The sequence below is a fragment of the Teleopsis dalmanni genome, chromosome 2 (genome assembly GCF_002237135.1).
Source record: "Teleopsis dalmanni isolate 2A chromosome 2, ASM223713v2, whole genome shotgun sequence".
Classification (NCBI taxonomy): domain Eukaryota; kingdom Metazoa; phylum Arthropoda; class Insecta; order Diptera; family Diopsidae; genus Teleopsis; species Teleopsis dalmanni.
Genome location: NC_051847.1, coordinates 227,919,734 through 227,939,683, shown reverse-complemented (window position 1 = coordinate 227,939,683; position 19,950 = coordinate 227,919,734). Strand labels below are relative to the sequence as shown.

The following is a 19,950-nucleotide window of genomic DNA, read 5'->3' as shown; positions in this document are numbered from 1 at the left end:
GCTTGCCTTCTGGTTTGCCTTGCCTTACCTTACTTTGCCTTGCCTTGCCTTACCATGCCTTGCTTTGCCTTGCGTTGCCTTGCCTTGCCTTGGTTCGTTTTGCTATGTTCTACTGCGCTGTACGGCTGTACTGCTGTACTACGCCTGGCTGCTGTTCACTAGGCCAAATGACGTGCTGTGAGTTTTCAACCCTCACTTGTTTCTGTATTTCGCTGTATTACAGTGTTTTTGTTTTTGTTTTTGTTTTTGTATTTGTGTATTTGTGTATTTGTTTCTGTTTTGTAGTTATTGTATTCGTTGACTGGGCTTATCCGGTACTACCAACTTTCAATCATACACAGTTGCAAAGTGGAACTGAGTCTGGTACGACGTCATCGGGCGTGTTTAAATCAAATTAAAAATTAAATTTTTTAAAAAAAAAATTGAAACATTCAATTTAATTAATTAATTGGAAATTGCTACATTTTTCAGAAGACTTGCGCGAAACTCGATAAAAAAAAATAAAATTTTATTACGTGTTTCTTTTTTGATTAAATTTATTAACTTGAAAAGTGACAATAATTGTGAAACTATTTGAACAAAGTTTAAACTGTGATTAACTTAATTGCGATACTCGTTATTATTTTATTAAATGTGTCATGTTTCCAAGTTGTGTCTCCAATTAAAAGAAACTCAAGTGTGTAAATAAAAAAATAATATACATATATATATAAATTGGAAATTATATCTGAAAGATATAATTATTCGAAATTGATTTTCAAGGAATTATGAGTTTACCCAGCGGCGTTGATATGCAAAATTTAATGTCGCAACACCCTGTTTTAGGTGCCTTACCACCAGCTTTTTTCCTACGAGCCGCGTCGGAACGATATCAGCGCACTCCAAAATGCGCACGCTGCAGAAACCACGGAGTGGTAAGATGATTTTCTCCCACCTTTAGTAATATTCATTTCCAAAAGTAATCCCCAAGTCGAGATCAGAAATTTATAATAGCAATAGATTAGAATAGCATATGAATAGCATTGTTAGGAAACAAATTAATATGAAAATAGTTAACGGAAGCTTTTTCTTTCTTCTTTTTCTTTTCATTGCTACGTAGGCGCTTCCCTTACTACCCTCTCTCCTACTGCTGCTGCTTTCTCGCTACAGTTTCAAATTCATTGGCAGTGCCTAAAGTCATCTTAGATTAGTTCTTATCTCATAAAGTCAACAGGATCGGAGACATCCCAGCTTTCATTTTTCAACTTGATTTACAAAAAAACCAATTTTTATGGCACTGATTGGGAAGTCCATTGTGGTGTACGAAAAGCTTCTTTGAAACACTGAGATTTCATTTGAGTTTCATAGGTATCTGAACCCCTTATGGAACCAGTAAATCTACTGATGAACATTCGTCTCATTTTTGTACAAGCACATTTAAAAATTATGATAAAGTAGTCAATATATACCTTTTTTCTATTTCCAAACAATTACTCTTTATGGATATCCCCTTATTTCAAATCTTCACTTTATGTAGGTTTTTAGAATTTATCTTACTTTTTAAGATAAGTATATTCTCTTGAATATACTTGGATTTTGATAATATTATACAAGCAATGTTTCTAGTGCTAGTTCAAATGTAACCTGAATGAATATCATTGCTCAAACATCTTATCTGTGTTGTGATAAAGATGAAGATATCATAAGATAGTTTCTGTCAACATATTATTAACAAATTGCATATAGAGTATATTGCTATATCTTTCCCAATTACTTATCTGTATTTTTTGCCTTTATATATTCCCTACTGTTCGATATTAAAACTACATTTTACTAGCTTTCGAACTAGTCAATAAAGAAATTTATTGCAACCACCCGGACCATGGCTAAGTATTACGGAGTACACAATAAATCGTATATTAATTTGTCGTACTTCAATAAAATATAATATTTGCTAAGTTCAGTTAGATACTCCTTGGATATACACTTGAAATGTTCGGAACGTAGTCAAGGAGGTCTTCATCCAATAAAAGAATAAATTTATAAGTCAATTATAGTACATACGAATATAAAACCTTGTTTTGATACCAAAAGATTTTTTTCCTAAAAACATCTATTGTTGTAGGATCACATCAGACTAATAATGCTACATAAACTTTCGACTCTATATCGATTGGCTTTAAGTTGTTTTTAGTTTGATTGAAATATATAGTTTAATGTTCACCTCCTATTGATTCGTAAAACAATATAACTTTTATCACAGAAAAAATTTCTTGTAATATCCAACAATTTATATCAATCATTTTTATTTTATATATTAACAATCAAAGCTTTCAGAATATATGTATTATATATGATAATACTAATTATCTTATAAAAAAGATGTATAGCTTAGGATTTCTTTATTCTCTTTTAAGTCCTTAAATTAAAAAGTAGGGATTGAAAATTCTAATAATTTATATTGAACTAGAATATCATATGTATTTGTTCCAATCAATGCCTTTATTCCACTCGGTACGTGGAACGCTCGGTAACTTATACAAATTTTTGACTTTCTAATAGTTTTATATCACTTCTTAGCAAAAATTAATTCAATTTAAACCAAAATCAAATCTAAATTAAATTTAAATATGAGATAAATAAAAGTAATTCAGATGTCTTTGAATGTTATCATTTACAGTGCGACTTTCCCCTGTTTTTTCTGTTTTGAAAAACATCCCGATTCTAACATCGAAAAAGTTTTCCTATCTGCCGAGAGTATTCTAAGATAAATACCGAAATTGTAAAAGTTGAAGCGGCACTTAGCAGTGTAGGCTTACTTTTCTCTTCGTCATCCAAAACTTGATAAAACAATGATGCTTTCATATTCAGTCTTTTTACGCGAGTTCCGAAAAAATAATATTCCATACAAGCACAGAGGCCCTACTTCTTTAAAGTAATTGATTTGTTGATATATAACTTCATGAAGTTGGGAATAATGATAACACAATCGTTGTGTGTATTATTTGAAGGAATATAGCTCCGCGGCCTTTAAATTCAATGTTCCCCCTTCATGAATTTAGAGTAATTTCCTAAGTTTAACTTTTCCAATAAACAGTAGTACAAATATTATTTTTCACAGTCTTAAGGCATCTTCGGATGAATAGTTATTTCCAGTAACTCAGGTAGTATCCTTGAGCAGTATTAGGCGATGTTCCATAAATCATAATGTTCTGAAACTGTATATATTTGATAGAATAGTTTTATTGTAAGAAATTTTGATTATACCTATAACTATCTTCTAAAATTTTCTACGAATATTTAACATAAATCAATCTTTAAGTGGAGTAAAGTCATATCGGGTTCATAAATTGTTATGCTAGAAGCCAACCACAGGTCCTCGTCTATTAGTATGTCTAATACTAATAGAAGTTAAACTAATAGAAGTTAAACTAATAGAAGTTAAACTAATAGAAATTTATGTTAATGTATATTCTCAACTCTGTGATGCACATATTTTTAATACAATATGTATGAAGATATTATATATGAAATCATATCTTCTCATCTATTGTTTTAATAACTAAAATATTTTTTTTATATTATTTAGTAAAATTTTTTTTTTTTTTCTATTTTGTAGGTAAGTGCATTGAAAGGACACAAGCGGTACTGCAGGTGGCGAGATTGCGTCTGCGCCAAATGCACTCTAATTGCAGAACGTCAACGTGTAATGGCAGCACAGGTTAGTCGTGTTAGTAAATAAAAAGTTACAGTGTAACTCAATTATAACGAAATTACAATCTAAATTTTTGAAATATTATATTTTATTACAATTACAAAACTTATTATACATCATTGTATTCGAGAAAATGATATAGTAGTATTCTTCGATATAGAAGAAAAGTATTTTATATCACTCATCTTTCTCTGAACCCATTTCCTGAACTTATTTGAGAATAAGGATTAGGTTCAATTGATGGTTGATAAACCATATTCATTATTAGACTGATTAATATTTAATAGAACATTAACAATATTTTATTTAAACACTAAAAGGCAATGAGTTAGCTGACTTAACTAATGACTTAACTAAATGTATTTTACTCTCACGATATCTACGACCAGATATTAATATTGACTTAACACATTGAATATACAATGTTTATTGTGATAGAGTATACTTGGAACTTTGAGATATATACATTGAGATAGCTAGTGTATCTTCATTAAGTGCTTACTCAACAAGATTCAATAAATATTGAGGAACACTAGTTTCAAATTCCTTACAGCAATAATGTGACTTTCCTTATAAAGTTCCAAACTTTAAATAAATGCAACATTAATACGTTTGATCAAATCATATATAAAACTAATCATAATTCTCAAGACGTTATATATAATATAAGTGTCAACGGGTATTTAATTTAACACATCATATAAATGGATTGGCACATAAACACAAAAAATTAAAGAGTATATTGGAAATATGACCGTCGGTGAAAATGTAGTTCAATTTACATGAACTGGATCGTGCATGCACTTACCATAAAACAAGAGCTTACTCTCAAGAATAAAATCAAAAATTAAAACTAATTATATATTATGATATAACACAAAAAAGGACAACAATGAGTAGTATAGTGTGAAAACGCCGAAATACAATTAGAGAAAATGGACATTATATACTGAAGAGGTGCTACGTATGCAAAACTCAAATGGAAGTAGATTCCAAGATGACAAGCTTAATGTGACCTGTGTAGTGCCAAATGATGATAATGAAGATGATGAGAGTCATTTAATTGTAATTATTTTATTATTCTATCTTAGAAGGCTAGAAAAAGAGTATCATCATAGCAAGTACTTTAATATTAAATTTCGAATAAAGGGATGTATCATCTAAATATCATCTAAAAATTTTAATAAGTATTTTAATATAAATAAATAAGTTAGAGTTGACTTTAAATAAACAGAAATAAAAACTGGTTTTTGGCGAAAAAAATATAAATAAATAAAATGCATTCTGAGAATGCGGATATGTGGACTTTTCATACGGCAATCAGTCCTTTATCGTCCACTTCAAATGAAGTTGTCAGTATAAATTACAAGTATAGCAGTTTCTTTGATGTACCTTCAAAGTTGAGTAATAAAACAGTTTTTTTACGAGCAATCACACTCCAACCTAACATAAACTCATTCCTACAAGTTTTAGGACTTCCTTCCTTATATGTAGGTATATCATTATGTGCATATATTCCAATAATATGGGCATATAGAAATTTTTCCGAAGTTAGAACATATTTCGAAGTCATTCATTTAAATCCGTCGCAAAATGATTTTAAGTGTAACCATTTCTTAATTAGTAACTTAGAAAACTCATCTCTTAGGTTTCACTCTAATTGGATTAGAGTATTTGAACAAATACTGAAAAGCTTTACCCACGAATTCTTTATGCAGAAACTCTTCTGTAAATCTCAGTATATATAAACGAATAAACGGATTTATAGATAGAAAAGTTGGTATAAACATTTCAAATCTCTTCAAGAACCACAAGCTGTTCCTGTCTTATAAAGTTTAAATATGTGTACAGACTGGTATATGGTATATAGATTATTTTTTAATACGAATTTCTTATAATTTAATTAATTTTATTTTACATATATTAATAGGGTATTAATCTCGGACTTAAATATAAAGTATATTAATTATTCATATAATTTTTTTCTTGTGCTCGGTGCCCAAAATATCACTACTTTACTTTTAACTAGCATTTTTATTTAATATTCTCTACTTCATTCTTTTAAAAAATATTAAAAATAATTAAAATATAATTATGAAAACATTATTATTGTAATTAATGAAAAAAAATCGTTATAAGCGAATTATATTGTTAATAAAAGTTTAAACAAATATCGTATTTAAGTGTTATTAGAGAGAACTAATCACATTGAAATTATTTTTTGTTCCTTGCAGGTTGCTTTACGCCGCCAACAGGCACAGGAAGAGAATGAAGCAAGAGAACTCGGCCTATTGTATACCAGTGTGCCTGGATCAGCACAACAAAACAGCACAGAAAATGGTACATCATCTCAGCAACAAAGTCCAGTTGCCCAACAACCAAATGGCGTATTTCATGCGGGCATACCATCACCTCCAAGTGACGGTCTGGACACCAGCAACCATCGCATTTCTTTCAATGGCAATGAATCGGATACCGATATGCGAATTTCAATGAATTACTCGCCCAATCGTACAGAAGTCGACAGTCCTGGTAAGTAGTAGCCGCAATGCTGCAATTTGTTACAAATAATTAACGAAAACGGATAGACTGTTGGTTAACGGGGGTAGAGGGTTTAAAAATGGGCCGCAGTGATTCGTATGTAAAAATTATTAAGTTCAAATTTATGCTTTGCTGCGTTAGTTCCATTCTTCAACGCAGCTCTTTGAGTTCACATCTTGAGTTTGTGTTACTTAAAGTATGAAAAAGTATATTTAAGTGTAAATTCAAAGTCCAAAGAAAGTGTCAAAGGTGCAACGACACGTAAAGCTGTATTAAGCGTGTTGGTACCGACAAGTGTACACATGTGTAGCAGTTTAAGGACGTGCAAAATGCGAGAAACGCGAATTTATTGCTCAAGAATCCATGAAATGTTCTTTGTATGAAATCCCGGCGCCCAGCGCCGACCGCCCATCGCTCAACGGTATTTCTAATTGAAAACGGAAATTGTTAAAAAGTTAAAAGTGCAAAGTGCAAAGGCGGCAGCCAGCCATGCAACTGCCGACGCGGTACCTCCTTGGAAAAATTCAATTTTTTTATTTAATGTGGAATTATTAATTGTTACCATATTAACTCAACCTCAACCACTGAAATGAAAATATTTTTAGAGAATTTAAAAAATTTCAAAATATTAAACTGCCAGTATCCAACTTCGCAGCTCTACAGTTTCTGCAGTGAAATATGAGTCAGTTATGAGGGTGCTACGCCCTTCTCAAGCAAATCAAATCAAAACTGTTGACACTCGACTTTTAGTCCTTACTTCAGTATCACTGTCATCTATCTCATGCGATGAGCCAAACGTTATATGTTTTCTCGGCATCTTAAAGCATCTTCCAAATCGAATTTGATATTTTAATAAAATGAAAATCGCACAACACTCTTCCACCGAGGTATCGACACACCGAGCACATGAGAGGATATCAAATAGTTTGTATCGTTACACTGACATGAAATTCAACACAATATCAATAAAAAGGCACCAAATGTATTTCCTTCTCAAGGACTCGCATGCATTTCTATAAGACAGCAAATACACACATTCCAAGGCTTGTTTCTGCGCGAAGCTATGCTATTCGTACCTCACCGACAAAAATCTCGGACTTAATTAAATTTCAAATAAAAGTGCTTCAGCAAATAAAAAATTAAAAAGGTATCGAATGACTTTTTTCGAATGACGGTTTTTTAAATTTAATAAAAATCTTTTCCTTTTTTCAATACTGGCATTTATTGTGTACTTAGCCAAGCAGGTAGCATGTATCTTGGATACTTTTAAATGTTACAAGCCCACAATGATTAAATATTTACAATTCCCGCGACTACTAAATGTGGGCTCTGCGGAGAAGACTCACATTTATTTTCAGTGTAAATAAATCTGTAGAAATTGTGTGCTTATAAACTCGATACTTTAGCAAATTTCTTATACATTTATCTTTTTTTTTTGAGAAAAATGAGAAAATAAAAACAATATTAATAAAAAAAATGAATGAATAATTGTATGAATCTTTTGATCTGAAGCACCTCGTCGGTTAATTTAATTAAATATTCCGCCAACTTCTGGCATAAGTTGCTTCGTTATGCCATGAATAGCAATAACCTTTTGCAGTGATGAGATGATAAACAAAAATAATAAATACCTCTAATACCTCAAAATGTAAGGAATCTGTTACTTTATAACGCACATTAAAAACCTCATTTATTACCACTGCATTTTATCTCATACCTTCTTGCAGTTATAATAGAGCATATCTTATTATATTTAATTGAAAACATTATTTCATTTAATAAATTTTTTGTTTTAATTTTTTATAGGTTCCAAACGCGCACGGTTATCAAACGAAACGGATCAAGACACAGGCTCTGAATCTAGTCCTAGCAGTCCACGCACTAAATGCAAAAGTTATAACATGTCTGGGAATTTGTCACCAGCAAGAACTGGTCCACCAAGCTCTCCAGAATCGGATCTTGATGTTGATTCTGCACCAGATGAAGCCACACCAGAAAACTTGAGCTTAAAGAAAGAAGACTCCATATCACCACCTAATACACCATCAGATAGTTTAAGTCTATTGCGTACATTCAACAATGGCAATGCACAAGGCTTCATACCATATCATCATACGCAATTTTTAAATGCTGCAATGCCCTCGCAATCTCACAACCAACACTCACCACATCAACACCAACCACCGATGCAACATCATGCACTGCCACAACAGCAACAACAAAGATCTCCAGTTGACGTATTGATGCGTGTCTTTCCAAATCGTAGACGCAACGATGTAGAACAACTACTGCAACGCTATCGGGGTGACGTTATACAAGCCATGGAAGCAATGCTTTCAGGCGAGGATATATCACAAAATCTCATAACGAATGTAACTGCTGGTGTAACAGTATCACCACCGACTGTACCACCGTCTCCGCCATTTCCATTGAAATCTGCTTTTTCGCCGCTTGTACCACCTGCAGTATTTGGTTCTCCTACACATCGCTACCCGCCTTTTATGCAAGCTCACGCAAAACGGTTTCTTGCCGCTCCCTACAGTGGCGCCACCTATTTGCCCGGAGTTTTGGCACCTGATCTAGAACAATCCGAATCGAATGGCGGTACTTCACTTGATCGAAACAGTAATGCCGGCGACTCACAGGATTGAAACAACGGTTCAGCCGATTTTAACGGCATGTTTAGACCCTTCGAATAAGTTATCTGCAGTTTGAGTGATTTTAGATATGTAAGTCCAATACTCTTTGTTCTGGCCATTATGTTACCAAAATTGTAAATAAAAAATACTTATTAAGGATTTTGTTTTTAAATTTAGTTATCTCAAAAACAAAATATTAAGGAAATTTACAACGTTTAGGGAATACGTCTTTTAGTCGATACAAAGCTATATTTTTCATTTAGTTATGTACTTAATTTTATGTATACTCAATATTTCTTTAAGTGTAAAATGGATTTTATTGAAAACGCATTGCACACGAATTTATCGTTTACCAGTGTAAAATATTTAAATTATATTGTGTATTTTATGTATAGAAGAATTATAATGAAATTTTAAATTTATGAATTGTAAAACTACGAAGTACTGTGTTAAATAAATGCATATTATACGAATTCTTTAAAAAAAAATTAATGGATTTCAAAGTTCTGTAAAAAAATCTAAATAAATCAATTAATTTTAGATTTCTGGACTCGTACTCTCATAACCATTCTTGCGAAAAGGGCATCTAAAAGCGATCGGGGCTATGTTGTTGAAATACTTGTCAGTGCCGTTCACAATTCTTGTCAGAATTTCTTCTATTGCCGATGAAAACGTATAGTTGAAGGTTCTCCAAACCAAAGGACTATCCGAGCTACAGTGAAAATGAAATGAGAGAGCATATGGTTTTAAAAGAAGACTACTAGTTTGACTGCTAATTGTCAAAATTTCTCGATAGAAGAATCGGTTATCCGAAGTACAAAAGAAACCGATATTAATCTGTAATACTTATTAACTCCCTTCAACTATATATGTTGGTAATTTACTAATTTAACAAAAGGAAAAGAACACCGTGGTGCTTTTACTCCAGATATCATGTCTTCTACTCGGTTAGCACTTATATGCAGAACTTAAATCATTTGCTAACGTTATAGCGATTTGTTACACTATGAGACTCTATTCATATTTTACAATTATCAGCTGAAATTCAACGGTGATATTACCAACAATACTCTAGACTAGTTTGTTTGTTATAAAAATAATTTGTTTCGAAACGATACCGAAGTAACTGATATTGAATCACTCAAGCATTTACAGCCTGTGCAGGTATCAACCGATGCCACATTCATCTTAATGACTAATTTAGCTGGATAACAATTGGGGTCTTGATTGGTTCCAAAATTGAAAAGTTTGAGAAAAAGATTGATTTGCGTAACTTACATTATGTTTAAATGTTTCGTCTAGGTTAGGTTAGGTTATACCGGCGATCCCTAGTGGATCCACTTAGGCCTATCGGCCCATTTTGTTACCGTATATATAGGAAAAACTCGGGATTTAAAACCACCTAGAAGCTTTGGCGAAGCTTAAAATGCTATTTAGTGACAGGTCTTGTAATTGGTCAAGATCCTCAAGAAAGAGGACCCCTAAAGTATTGAGTAGCCACCGTGCAAGAGCTTGGCAAAAACATAGTAGATGAGAGACACTCTCATCGTCATCCCCACAGCTGCGACAGATTTAATTGAAAGAGAGACCCAATCTTCTAGCATGCTTCCATAGTTGACAGTGACCTGTAAGTAAACCTACCTAAAAGACTGATATCTCTATGGGTTATATCAATGAGAATTTTGCATTTCCTTTCCTTTTAGAGCGTCAAAGAAAATATTTGGCATATAAGAAGTAATACTGCACTACTACTAAAACTTATATCGAGAAGTCACCGATGTTCATCTTAGGGGATGCCAAAGAATGTATTAATAAAATGTGATGTGATTCACACAATATTTTACTTCATTCTAGATTTGTGCTCGTATAATTATATATAAATTTGCAAAAATATTTTTTGTTCTAATTAATTGTAAGTACAGTATATTTTCTACAATATATCTTGAATGAGTAAAGTGGTAACAAACGGCATTAACGTCATATACACCCTAAATCTGTGTTATCAGCATATATGGATCTGATACGATATGCGAAGAAAGTTGATCTGAATGCAATCTGGACATAAAAATTATGTCTGATTCTCATAGACACCTTAAAGTTATTTAAAAATTTGTTTTTACTTATAAACTCTCTACGATCTCGTTTTGGTACCTCATTGACTGTAATTTAATAAAATCGTTAATTAAGTTTTGATTTTTATTAAATGGAAGAAATGAGATGCTGTATGTTTAAAACACAACCGTACGATGAGTGCTCTTTTGGAACTTTGTCGAATATGGAACGATAGTTGGTACAACCAATCACATTTGTGTCTTTTTATTCTTTTATTAGAAAAGAAAAGAATAGAAAATATTAATTATTGTCGCATAATACAATAATAAGCATACAATAATTATCCTTATCTCGATTAAAATCTGAAGACAATAGCAGTCGATATGTAGTGTTAAATATCCTTTCACATCGCAAGCAAATAAAGCAAAAGTTTTAAGTGTGAACAACCTTTTCACTTCTCTGAATCCGAAAACTAAATGTGGTACAGCAACAATCTGCCCTCGTCCATTTGTGTCACAACAAATTAAGTGACCAGCATAACAATAATTTAATAATATTAACATTTCTTGATATCGATATGCAATAAACAATAAGTAATAAGTTGCCCTCGTCTGATATGACAAAATGACAATGATGGCATTACATTACGAAGTCAATGGTGGCATGGCAGGATAACGAATTAATCAAATATGAATTAAAAGATTTAAAGACGGAGTTTAGAGTATTCAATATTAAATTTCACCCATTGGTGGGTGTTTGCAATAGTCGTAAACACATAATTGTATGAGAATATAACAATAAAAACGTCGGTGAGCTTGTGGGGGATGCAATACTATTTTATTGTTTAGCAAACAATAAGTTATTGGCAAGGCTATTGTTCGGGCGTAAATGTGAATTAGTTTCTCATAAAGACGCTATAGCGAGAGCAATACAAGATTACCAGTCAAACCAACAGCTGACACCACCACTAACCAACCAGAGATGACCTACAATAGCTCACAAAATATCCAGAAATGTATACAACCGAAGGAAGCCAAAGAATCCTTGTAGAAGAACAATAAGAATGTCAGAAATGTGTATCGAGCACAATACCAAATTAAATTATACAAATGAAAGTACAATAAAACTGTTCTCGAAATACAATTCGAAGACAAAGAGAACGATATGTTGTAGATTTTACTTTGGCATTCTCTGCCGATATAAAAATGAAATAAATTTTATAAAATGTTTTCTGATATTACAATATTAAAATACAAATACTTTCAACGCAAAATACGACAGTTCGGCTATCAAATCTTGTATTTTGAAAAACGGTTTGGTATTATAAAACTTTCTTTTTGTCGAAACATGTTTGCTTTACCTACTTAATTTAATGTTAATGCTGTTAATGATTTTGTGGTATTAGCAAATAAGGCCTTAATAAGACCCGAACTCAAAAAGATGTGCATTACAACGCCTTAAGGTACAATCCTAGCCACACTGAGCATTTGTACTTTGCCTGAGCAATTAATGACATCGCAATATCGCCACAACCGCCAACAACTGCCAGCAATCAGCAATCAGCAACCAGCAACCAGCAACTGCAATTTGCAATACTGAGCCTTAGCAATTTTATCCCATTAACCGCATAAAAAGGCTTCAACTGCTTTCAACCCCACAAATTGGATTGTGTAATGTTTTTCTTGTACCGTTTACCACGTCATTTAGCAGATTTGCTTGCTATTAGAAAAATAAACCACAATTACGAGTATAAAAGGAATAAAAGGATAACAGCGGCAGCATCACAGAGGCAGACTGGTGCTGGTGCCATATGTAAAAAGACAGAAATATCGACTAATCAAGAGATTTCCTAATGAATTGTTGCCTTAAAATTAACAACTTTCTTATACGTGTGCCAGCACTAAATGCCTCAAGAGGCACATCATTGGCTCTAGGGTGGTCCCATTGCCGTTAAATGTTGTTTTAATATTTTCGTCTTTGTTATTGTTTTTACAAAGATATTTTTTTTAAAATTAATATTTTTATTGGTATTCTCTTTCCAGTGCGGATGTACAAGTTTTTTTGGTATATGAAATCAATATGAAAAAGAAAACAACAACATTTACCGCAACAGCAGAAGCGATAGCTGTAGCAGTAGCAGTAGCAGCAGCAACATCAAATGACAAGATTGAAGAAGATTCAAGTTTTAAAAATGCCATTGACTACAGCCAATATAGCAATAGCAACACATTACACATTACACATTATACGTTATACACTATACATTATACATTAAATGGCTACAAAAGATCTCAATGGAGTATCCACCTTCACGCCGTTGTTAAATCAAACAGAAAACACAATTTGAGACTCGTCATACGCACACAATTTGACAGCACACACACAAAAGATAAACAAAACAAATCAATTTAAAAAGTAGCGCTCAAGTAGCGCACTTATGTGTACACACAACAAGTTACAGCGAATACCGACCGAACCGCAACTGACAGACCGTCCCAACGACCGTCCCAGCGATCGTGCAATGGCCAACAAGCCACCTCACCAGCAACGGCCAGCGGCCAACTGTACCAGTAACAAATTGCCTACAATGCATTACATCGCGAGCGCTACTTGAATGTTGGAAGCCCAAACATTGGCCTGCTAAGCGACATGAACTTCAAGATATTTTACACTCTGCCGTTTATGTAAATTGTGTGTACCAACAGTTTCTGGGCACAGAAACTGACCCATAAGTGCGGGACTGACTTGTCTCTTTTGTCTATTGTGATAATGATCACTCTAAGTTGCGGCAATTTCTGTTTCATATGCAAAGGTTACTTAAATTTTGAAGTTGACAAACAAAAGAATGAAATGGTTTCCTCAGCCTCTTATTGTTATTGTTTATATATGAAAATGTATAGTATGCTTGCAGGTAAGTATCTGTAATAACCGCATTCTCTTGGCTAAAAACTTTAGATTTAGTGACAGATCAGTGATTTCAAATTTTTTATCAGAAAGATGAACAGTCACAAACTTTTCGACTAATATTGAATTAAAAGTTTTATATAGCTACAGAGATCATAGTATCGCAGAAGATACATTAGTGGAACAGAACATATCTTAATAATAATAATAATAGTAACAATAATAATAGTTTTATATAGCTACAGAAATCATAGTATCGTAGGAGATACATTTGTGGAACTGAACATTTCTTAATAATAATAATAGTAAAAATAATAATTATGTACTTTTTTTTTGGCAAGGAGGAATGGAATGCGTACGCACTTTCCGGCGCCCGGAAAAGGAGAACCTGACTCGCACGGACTAAACCACTCCTTCTCATTCCTATAGACCTTGTCCTACCCGGGGACTGCGTTAGTATTATTTCGAGGTTGGGTTCCTATTAATCATTTAAGACTATCATCGGTGTGTGACCTGCTTAAGAAGCGGAGCCTGGTCTTGCTCTTCGATTTGGAAACTGAGGATTGAAATGAGATTATAATGAAGTCTCATTAAAACAATCAAACAGCAAATAACCAGGTCCCAAAGGGGTAAAAATCCATGAATCCTGTCTACTGCTAGCTACTTGCTTTCACCGGTGATATTGCTATAATTGCATCCTGGGTCACCAAACACTAAGCATTCTTCCACACAATAATTAATTTACTGGAAGAATAAAGAATAAAAGTGAACGAAGTCAAAGTTAAGGCAATGCAATCTACTATAACGAAATGTAGAGCTTATGAATTGCTTTACTAAATTCAACAAATATCATATTTATATATGATATATTTTACAATATACTATTTTTATATTGTATAGTATTTAATTTATATATTTTTTTATTATTTAAAACTAATTTGTAAACAGATTCTAGGATTAATAACTGCCTTATATGTTTCCGAGAACACTTGTAATATTGCTCCGCTCTGAGGATGAAATCAAACAAACGTCGACGATATTTATATATCGTATATATATTCATTTTTATTTATATAAAAATGAAAATATAACAAATCAACTAAATCGCATAGTGGATGAGTAAAAGCTAGATCCAGAAAGAAGTATAGATCGGTCACACCAAATTACAAAGGTAAAGTTGCGAGATCTCTTGGAACGTTTTCTCAGATTATAAAACTTCTGCGTTGTAAAGTATGGATTAAAATTCAAAAGAATAGCAAACAATAAACTTGAATAATAAGAATTAGCAGAAGGTGACCCATGGGGATTATGAATAAGAAGAATAACTCGTACGATCTACGCAACACACACAAAATCCTAATATGATTTAATTTGTAAGTTGTAGTGAAAACAAGTAACTGATATATTTGGTAAGTTTCTGCTCATATGCAGTTCTGATTTTATTTAACTCATCTGCATTTTTCTATTTCTTATTATCAGTTATATGCATGGGATTTTGGAATGAGTGCTAGTTAGTTTAATGGGTTTCATATGGTTGGAGCAAAAAGTTAAGAGAAACATTAGACTATTCGTTCAGGCACAGTTTAAGCATTTTGGAACCAGATACCAATTCCTTTCTGCTTTATGCTTCATTTGGGTTTACTTAAAACTATCATTTATATCTAGGAATGAAAACCGTATTCTATTGTTTTCAATCGATAATTATGCTTCTGACTAGGACAATAGTTATTAGTGCATTGGTGTTGATGAAAAATAAGTACAATATTAAGGCATACAGACTACAGCCTATAGTGTGAATAAAGAATAATTGTATCTTCAGCATAGGCAAAAATAAGAACGCCGCGATGAGTAAGAGATAAAAAGGATATATAGCATAATATAGTAAAGAGTGCACAAAAGCTCTATAATAGTAACGACAAAAGTTAAAATTTATCTTATCTATTTAAATAACTTTTTTTTCTTACCTTGTGAAGTTCATTAATGTCCTTACAACTTGATTATTCAGACCACAGCACTGTTTTTGCATACGTTTTATTCCTTTCACATGACTGAGTAAACATAACTACTAAATGTTACTTAAGTGAACAGTATTATTGTTATGATAAAGCTCGTACAGTGATTCGGAAACGGTAGTCGTCGCCAACCCATAGAGAATGAGAGATCTTGTGATTAACTTTTCTCTCGAACGCTTTCTGTGCTGTTTTAACACTCTCTTTTACCGTCCATGTTTACCAGTGTGTTGGACACAGGGTTGCCACATGCGGTACTTTAATACCAAAATTGATACATTGGTACAAATGGAACCTTTCTGAACCAATTTTAGTACAGAAAAAAATTTTCATGTGGCAACCGTGAATGGAGGAGCCATGTATAGAGCGTAAATTTTGTCGCTTAAGAGAATGAGAGAGATAGAGAGAGAGAGAGAGAGAAAGAGAGAGCTCAACATCTAATTGCGTGCTACACCCATATTCTCTTCTATTAGTAATAGTAATTCTCCGTCTCCAATTTACAATATTTTTTAGAATAACTTATTTATAAACTAAACTATTAGAAAATAGAAATGAATCTTTGTGCCATTTAAAGCATAATACATTTTAAACGTCTTGATCTACTATTCTTGGTCTACTATTGTATCTTCTAATAGTAATAGTACCGCACATTGCAGATATGAAAACAATTCGTATATCTCATGGTTGTTATTTAAAACTCACAGTAACATCGCCTTTAGTAAATAGAGATGCTTTCTCTAGCTGTGCTTCCAACATATCCGTATCTGGTTTTATGAATTTAAATGTCAATATTTCCATATGTACACAAGTCAATTATTAATTTCAAAATTTTGATATTGTACATTTGGATACCACCGGTTGAGAGTCTTTACTTTTTATCATTGACACGACCAGTAGCATTTAATGTCAATTCAGTATTCTGTGCTTTAAGAAAGTGGCTTGGAAACTCAAATGGGAAATTGAGAAATTCTAAAATCGAATGAAAACAAATATTGAAGCCAAATGTTCATGCTTTATGTGCTGTCTAAGCACTATTTACAGACTGTGAAGATGCATTTTGGTGGTAGCGATGTTTACTTACCAGGTCACCAGTTCGCATTAAGAATAATCGAAATGTGGATTTTCCTAAGACAGTTTCTGTTTTCTGTGTTCAGATAAAAAACATATGCAGAGAGATGTGACACTTTGAATAAAAAATCTTTTTCACGCAGTCACATAGCGTAGATACTTTGCTCATAGCTCAGTAAGCCGCTGTTAGATGCGAGCAGCGTATTTCATGCAATTAGCATACAAAATGCAATTCAACCTCAACTTGTGATTAATTTTATTGTTTTTGTTTAAGTGCAGCAGTTCAAAACTGTTTATTTTTATCACTTCCAATGAATCTCATACATTGACCTTCTTTGTCCAAATTTAAGGGCGGAAAGGGTTGATTTGCACGTGAATTGTTTTGGTTATGGAGTAAAGCCGGGCCACAGTATGCATTCAGAAACTCATACAAAAGTTTTATCAAAACATTGGTGCTGGATGCTTCGGTTTCCCAAGCTCATTACACATTGTTCGCTTGTCACGTCATCATGTCTAAGCGCTAAATGTCACGTGGATCTCTGCGGTTGACATCGATGAAAGCGTAGATGTCACGAGCGTATGTTGCAGACGCCTACAATGCTGCCGACCAAAAATTATTTTGAAAACATGATTTAAATTAGATTATAAAGTGATTTCATTATAAAGTTACTGCATATGAGATGAGATTTCCGTGGCTTTAAAACACAAATTCTTCACCGAAAATAATATCGTAACTACCAAAAAGAAATTATCGCTGGGAACATATGTATACTTTTTTTACCACAATCTAATCTTAGCCATAAGACCGAGAACCGAACATATATATATACCATATTTTTAGAATTTATAATTACCTATACTTCAGAAGCTATTTTCATCAAAATAACAATATTCCGAAGACAAATTAGAGTAGTACGGAAATCTGACAAATAAAAGTTTACTCAACAGTAACTAAGAATATAACGAAACTATAATTTAATTTTAATAATTTTAATAATAATTTTTTAATTTAAAAATATAATCTATAATATATAATATATGAAAACAGTTAAAATCAAAATCTACTCTATATACATCATGATCACTATATTTTCGTAAGTATTATAAACTGATGTGGGTTAGTGCTTTCTTTAGAGTCTTTCTCCTATGGTATACGATCAATGGTCTTGATTTTGTAAGTTTCTTGAAGTTTACTTGATTTAAGTAAGCCTGTTTCTACTGCCACTCTACGATATTTTTTCTTTTTTGGAGTCCTTAGCTTTCCATAGTTTTAAAATTATTAATAATTACTGATGTATAGCAAGTCCAAAGCTATTTCGATATTAGGATTGAATTAAAAGTCATGTGCGAAAAATTTGAATTTACATCTAAGCCTTCAATATATAATGAAAGCCTCTAACACAATTGAAGAGATGTTATAGTTTTAATGGTCGAATATTGTAGTTGAAACCTATGACACAAATAAAGTGATTCAGCGGCTATGGATGGTTTAAGTATCAAGTTCGAAAAATTCAATTTTTGACTAATTCCTTATTTCTAACACATTCTAAAAATTTGATTTTGGAAGCAGTCAAAACAATAGTTATAGCTTTCCTTCTGTCTCAATTTTAGTTTTTAAAAATGTAATAAGTAACAAAAAGGCAATAAAATCAAAATCTATAGAGTCGATTTGAAGTAGTTTTTGATTTTGGATCAATTCCGAAAAATTACGTTGTCAATATGTCAAAAATTCTGAATCGCAAGGATTGGTTTATTGTTTAGGTTAAAAAGCTGTGGTTAAAATCTATGACACAAAACAAGTAAAATCAGAGCTATGAGTGGTTTTTGTAATACCGGAACTACATCTTAGAAAGTATTATATCTAGTTTCTTCTTCACGTTATTTTCAGAATTTACTCTATTTTATTTTTTTTTATAATATAGATATAACAAATTAAAAAATCTATGAGAATAGAAAGTATTGACAGCAAAGACCCTCTGCTCTTGGAATATATTAATTCAAAATTGAATAACTAAATAAGAATGTTAAGATAACACTTAACATCGAGAAAAGAGTTTACTAAATAAAATTCAGACATCGAATTTAAGCGCAAGCCTTGTAATTGGATTCGACGTTAGCCGAAGTAAACCGAGACAAGCGAAGGCAAGGGGTAATGAAAATGCACAGGTATCAAGAGTATAGAGGTGATATCAATCTAGTAGCGAATTAATTTTTTTGAGATATCTTAGGAAACTAGGTGGCAGGATGCCTGCCAGTTTTACTTCTTCATGCCATTAATGTGAACATTTATCTTGTTTCAAAGTTTTACGCTTTCGGAAGTTAAAAAGGTAACGCCATAAAAACAGTATTCATCTTCGCTTCATCCACAGCTATACCTTTATGTTCGGGAAAATTTTGGATACCAGTTTCTTTCAAATATTTAGTAACGCTTATTGGAATTGTTTTATTGAAACGGTGGAAAACTGCAGAATGTTAATAATATGAACGCTGACATATTGTGATCTTATTATCATTAGAAAAATTAGAACGCTTATGTTAATGATTTATCAATTTTAATTATTATGTTGAGCACTCTATTAACTGCGAGGTTTCTTCATAACCTCTCTCTAAGTCTTGACTGAATTATTGTTTATCAGTTTATTAGATTAAGCAATAACTGACCTCAAATCTGCACACCTCCTCGAGGAAGATTGTAACCATTCTGAGGTTCGATAACGTGGAGTTGGTAAGCCTGTCAGTTTTTGTAAATGGTTTCAGAGCTCTATCCTTTATATATTCTTTGATCGGATCAATCTTGAGGTCCCTGAGGATGTCACTGATCCTAATGTACCATGGCACCTTGAAAAGTCCTCTCAGAGCGTGATTTTGTGCAATGTCTAGCTAAAGAGTTACCATCTCCACATTTTTCATTTGTCCTTATCCATCCTAGAGAGATGGATGGAACAGCAAACCATTAACTCATACTTGAAACTATAGTGCATATAAAAGTTAAATTGTTCTGTCAGAGAATGACAGAACTAAATTGTATATACTTAACTGAAGG

General features: G+C 32.5%; 1 protein-coding gene across 1 annotated transcript; it reads left to right on the top strand.

Moving 5' to 3' along the window:
* The first annotated feature begins 661 nt into the window (after nucleotides 1–661).
* On the top strand, nucleotides 662–9,103 carry LOC119683242 (doublesex- and mab-3-related transcription factor A2-like). The gene is made up of 4 exons (XM_038096881.1): nucleotides 662–914; nucleotides 3,599–3,700; nucleotides 5,929–6,226; nucleotides 8,042–9,103. The coding sequence occupies exons 1-4, from the start codon at nucleotides 768–770 to the stop codon at nucleotides 8,884–8,886; spliced, it is 1,392 nt and encodes a 463-aa protein (XP_037952809.1). The 5' UTR covers nucleotides 662–767; the 3' UTR covers nucleotides 8,887–9,103.
* The last annotated feature ends 10,847 nt before the right edge of the window (nucleotides 9,104–19,950 follow it).

Bases quoted from the DNA above. Each gene is read 5' to 3' on its own strand.
- LOC119683242 (XM_038096881.1), top strand. From the start codon at position 768: ATGAGTTTACCCAGCGGCGTTGATATGCAAAATTTAATGTCGCAACAC. The intron at 915-3,598 runs GTAAGATGATTT...TCTATTTTGTAG, and splicing joins GCTGCAGAAACCACGGAGTG to GTAAGTGCATTGAAAGGACA. The intron at 6,227-8,041 runs GTAAGTAGTAGC...AATTTTTTATAG, and splicing joins TACAGAAGTCGACAGTCCTG to GTTCCAAACGCGCACGGTTA.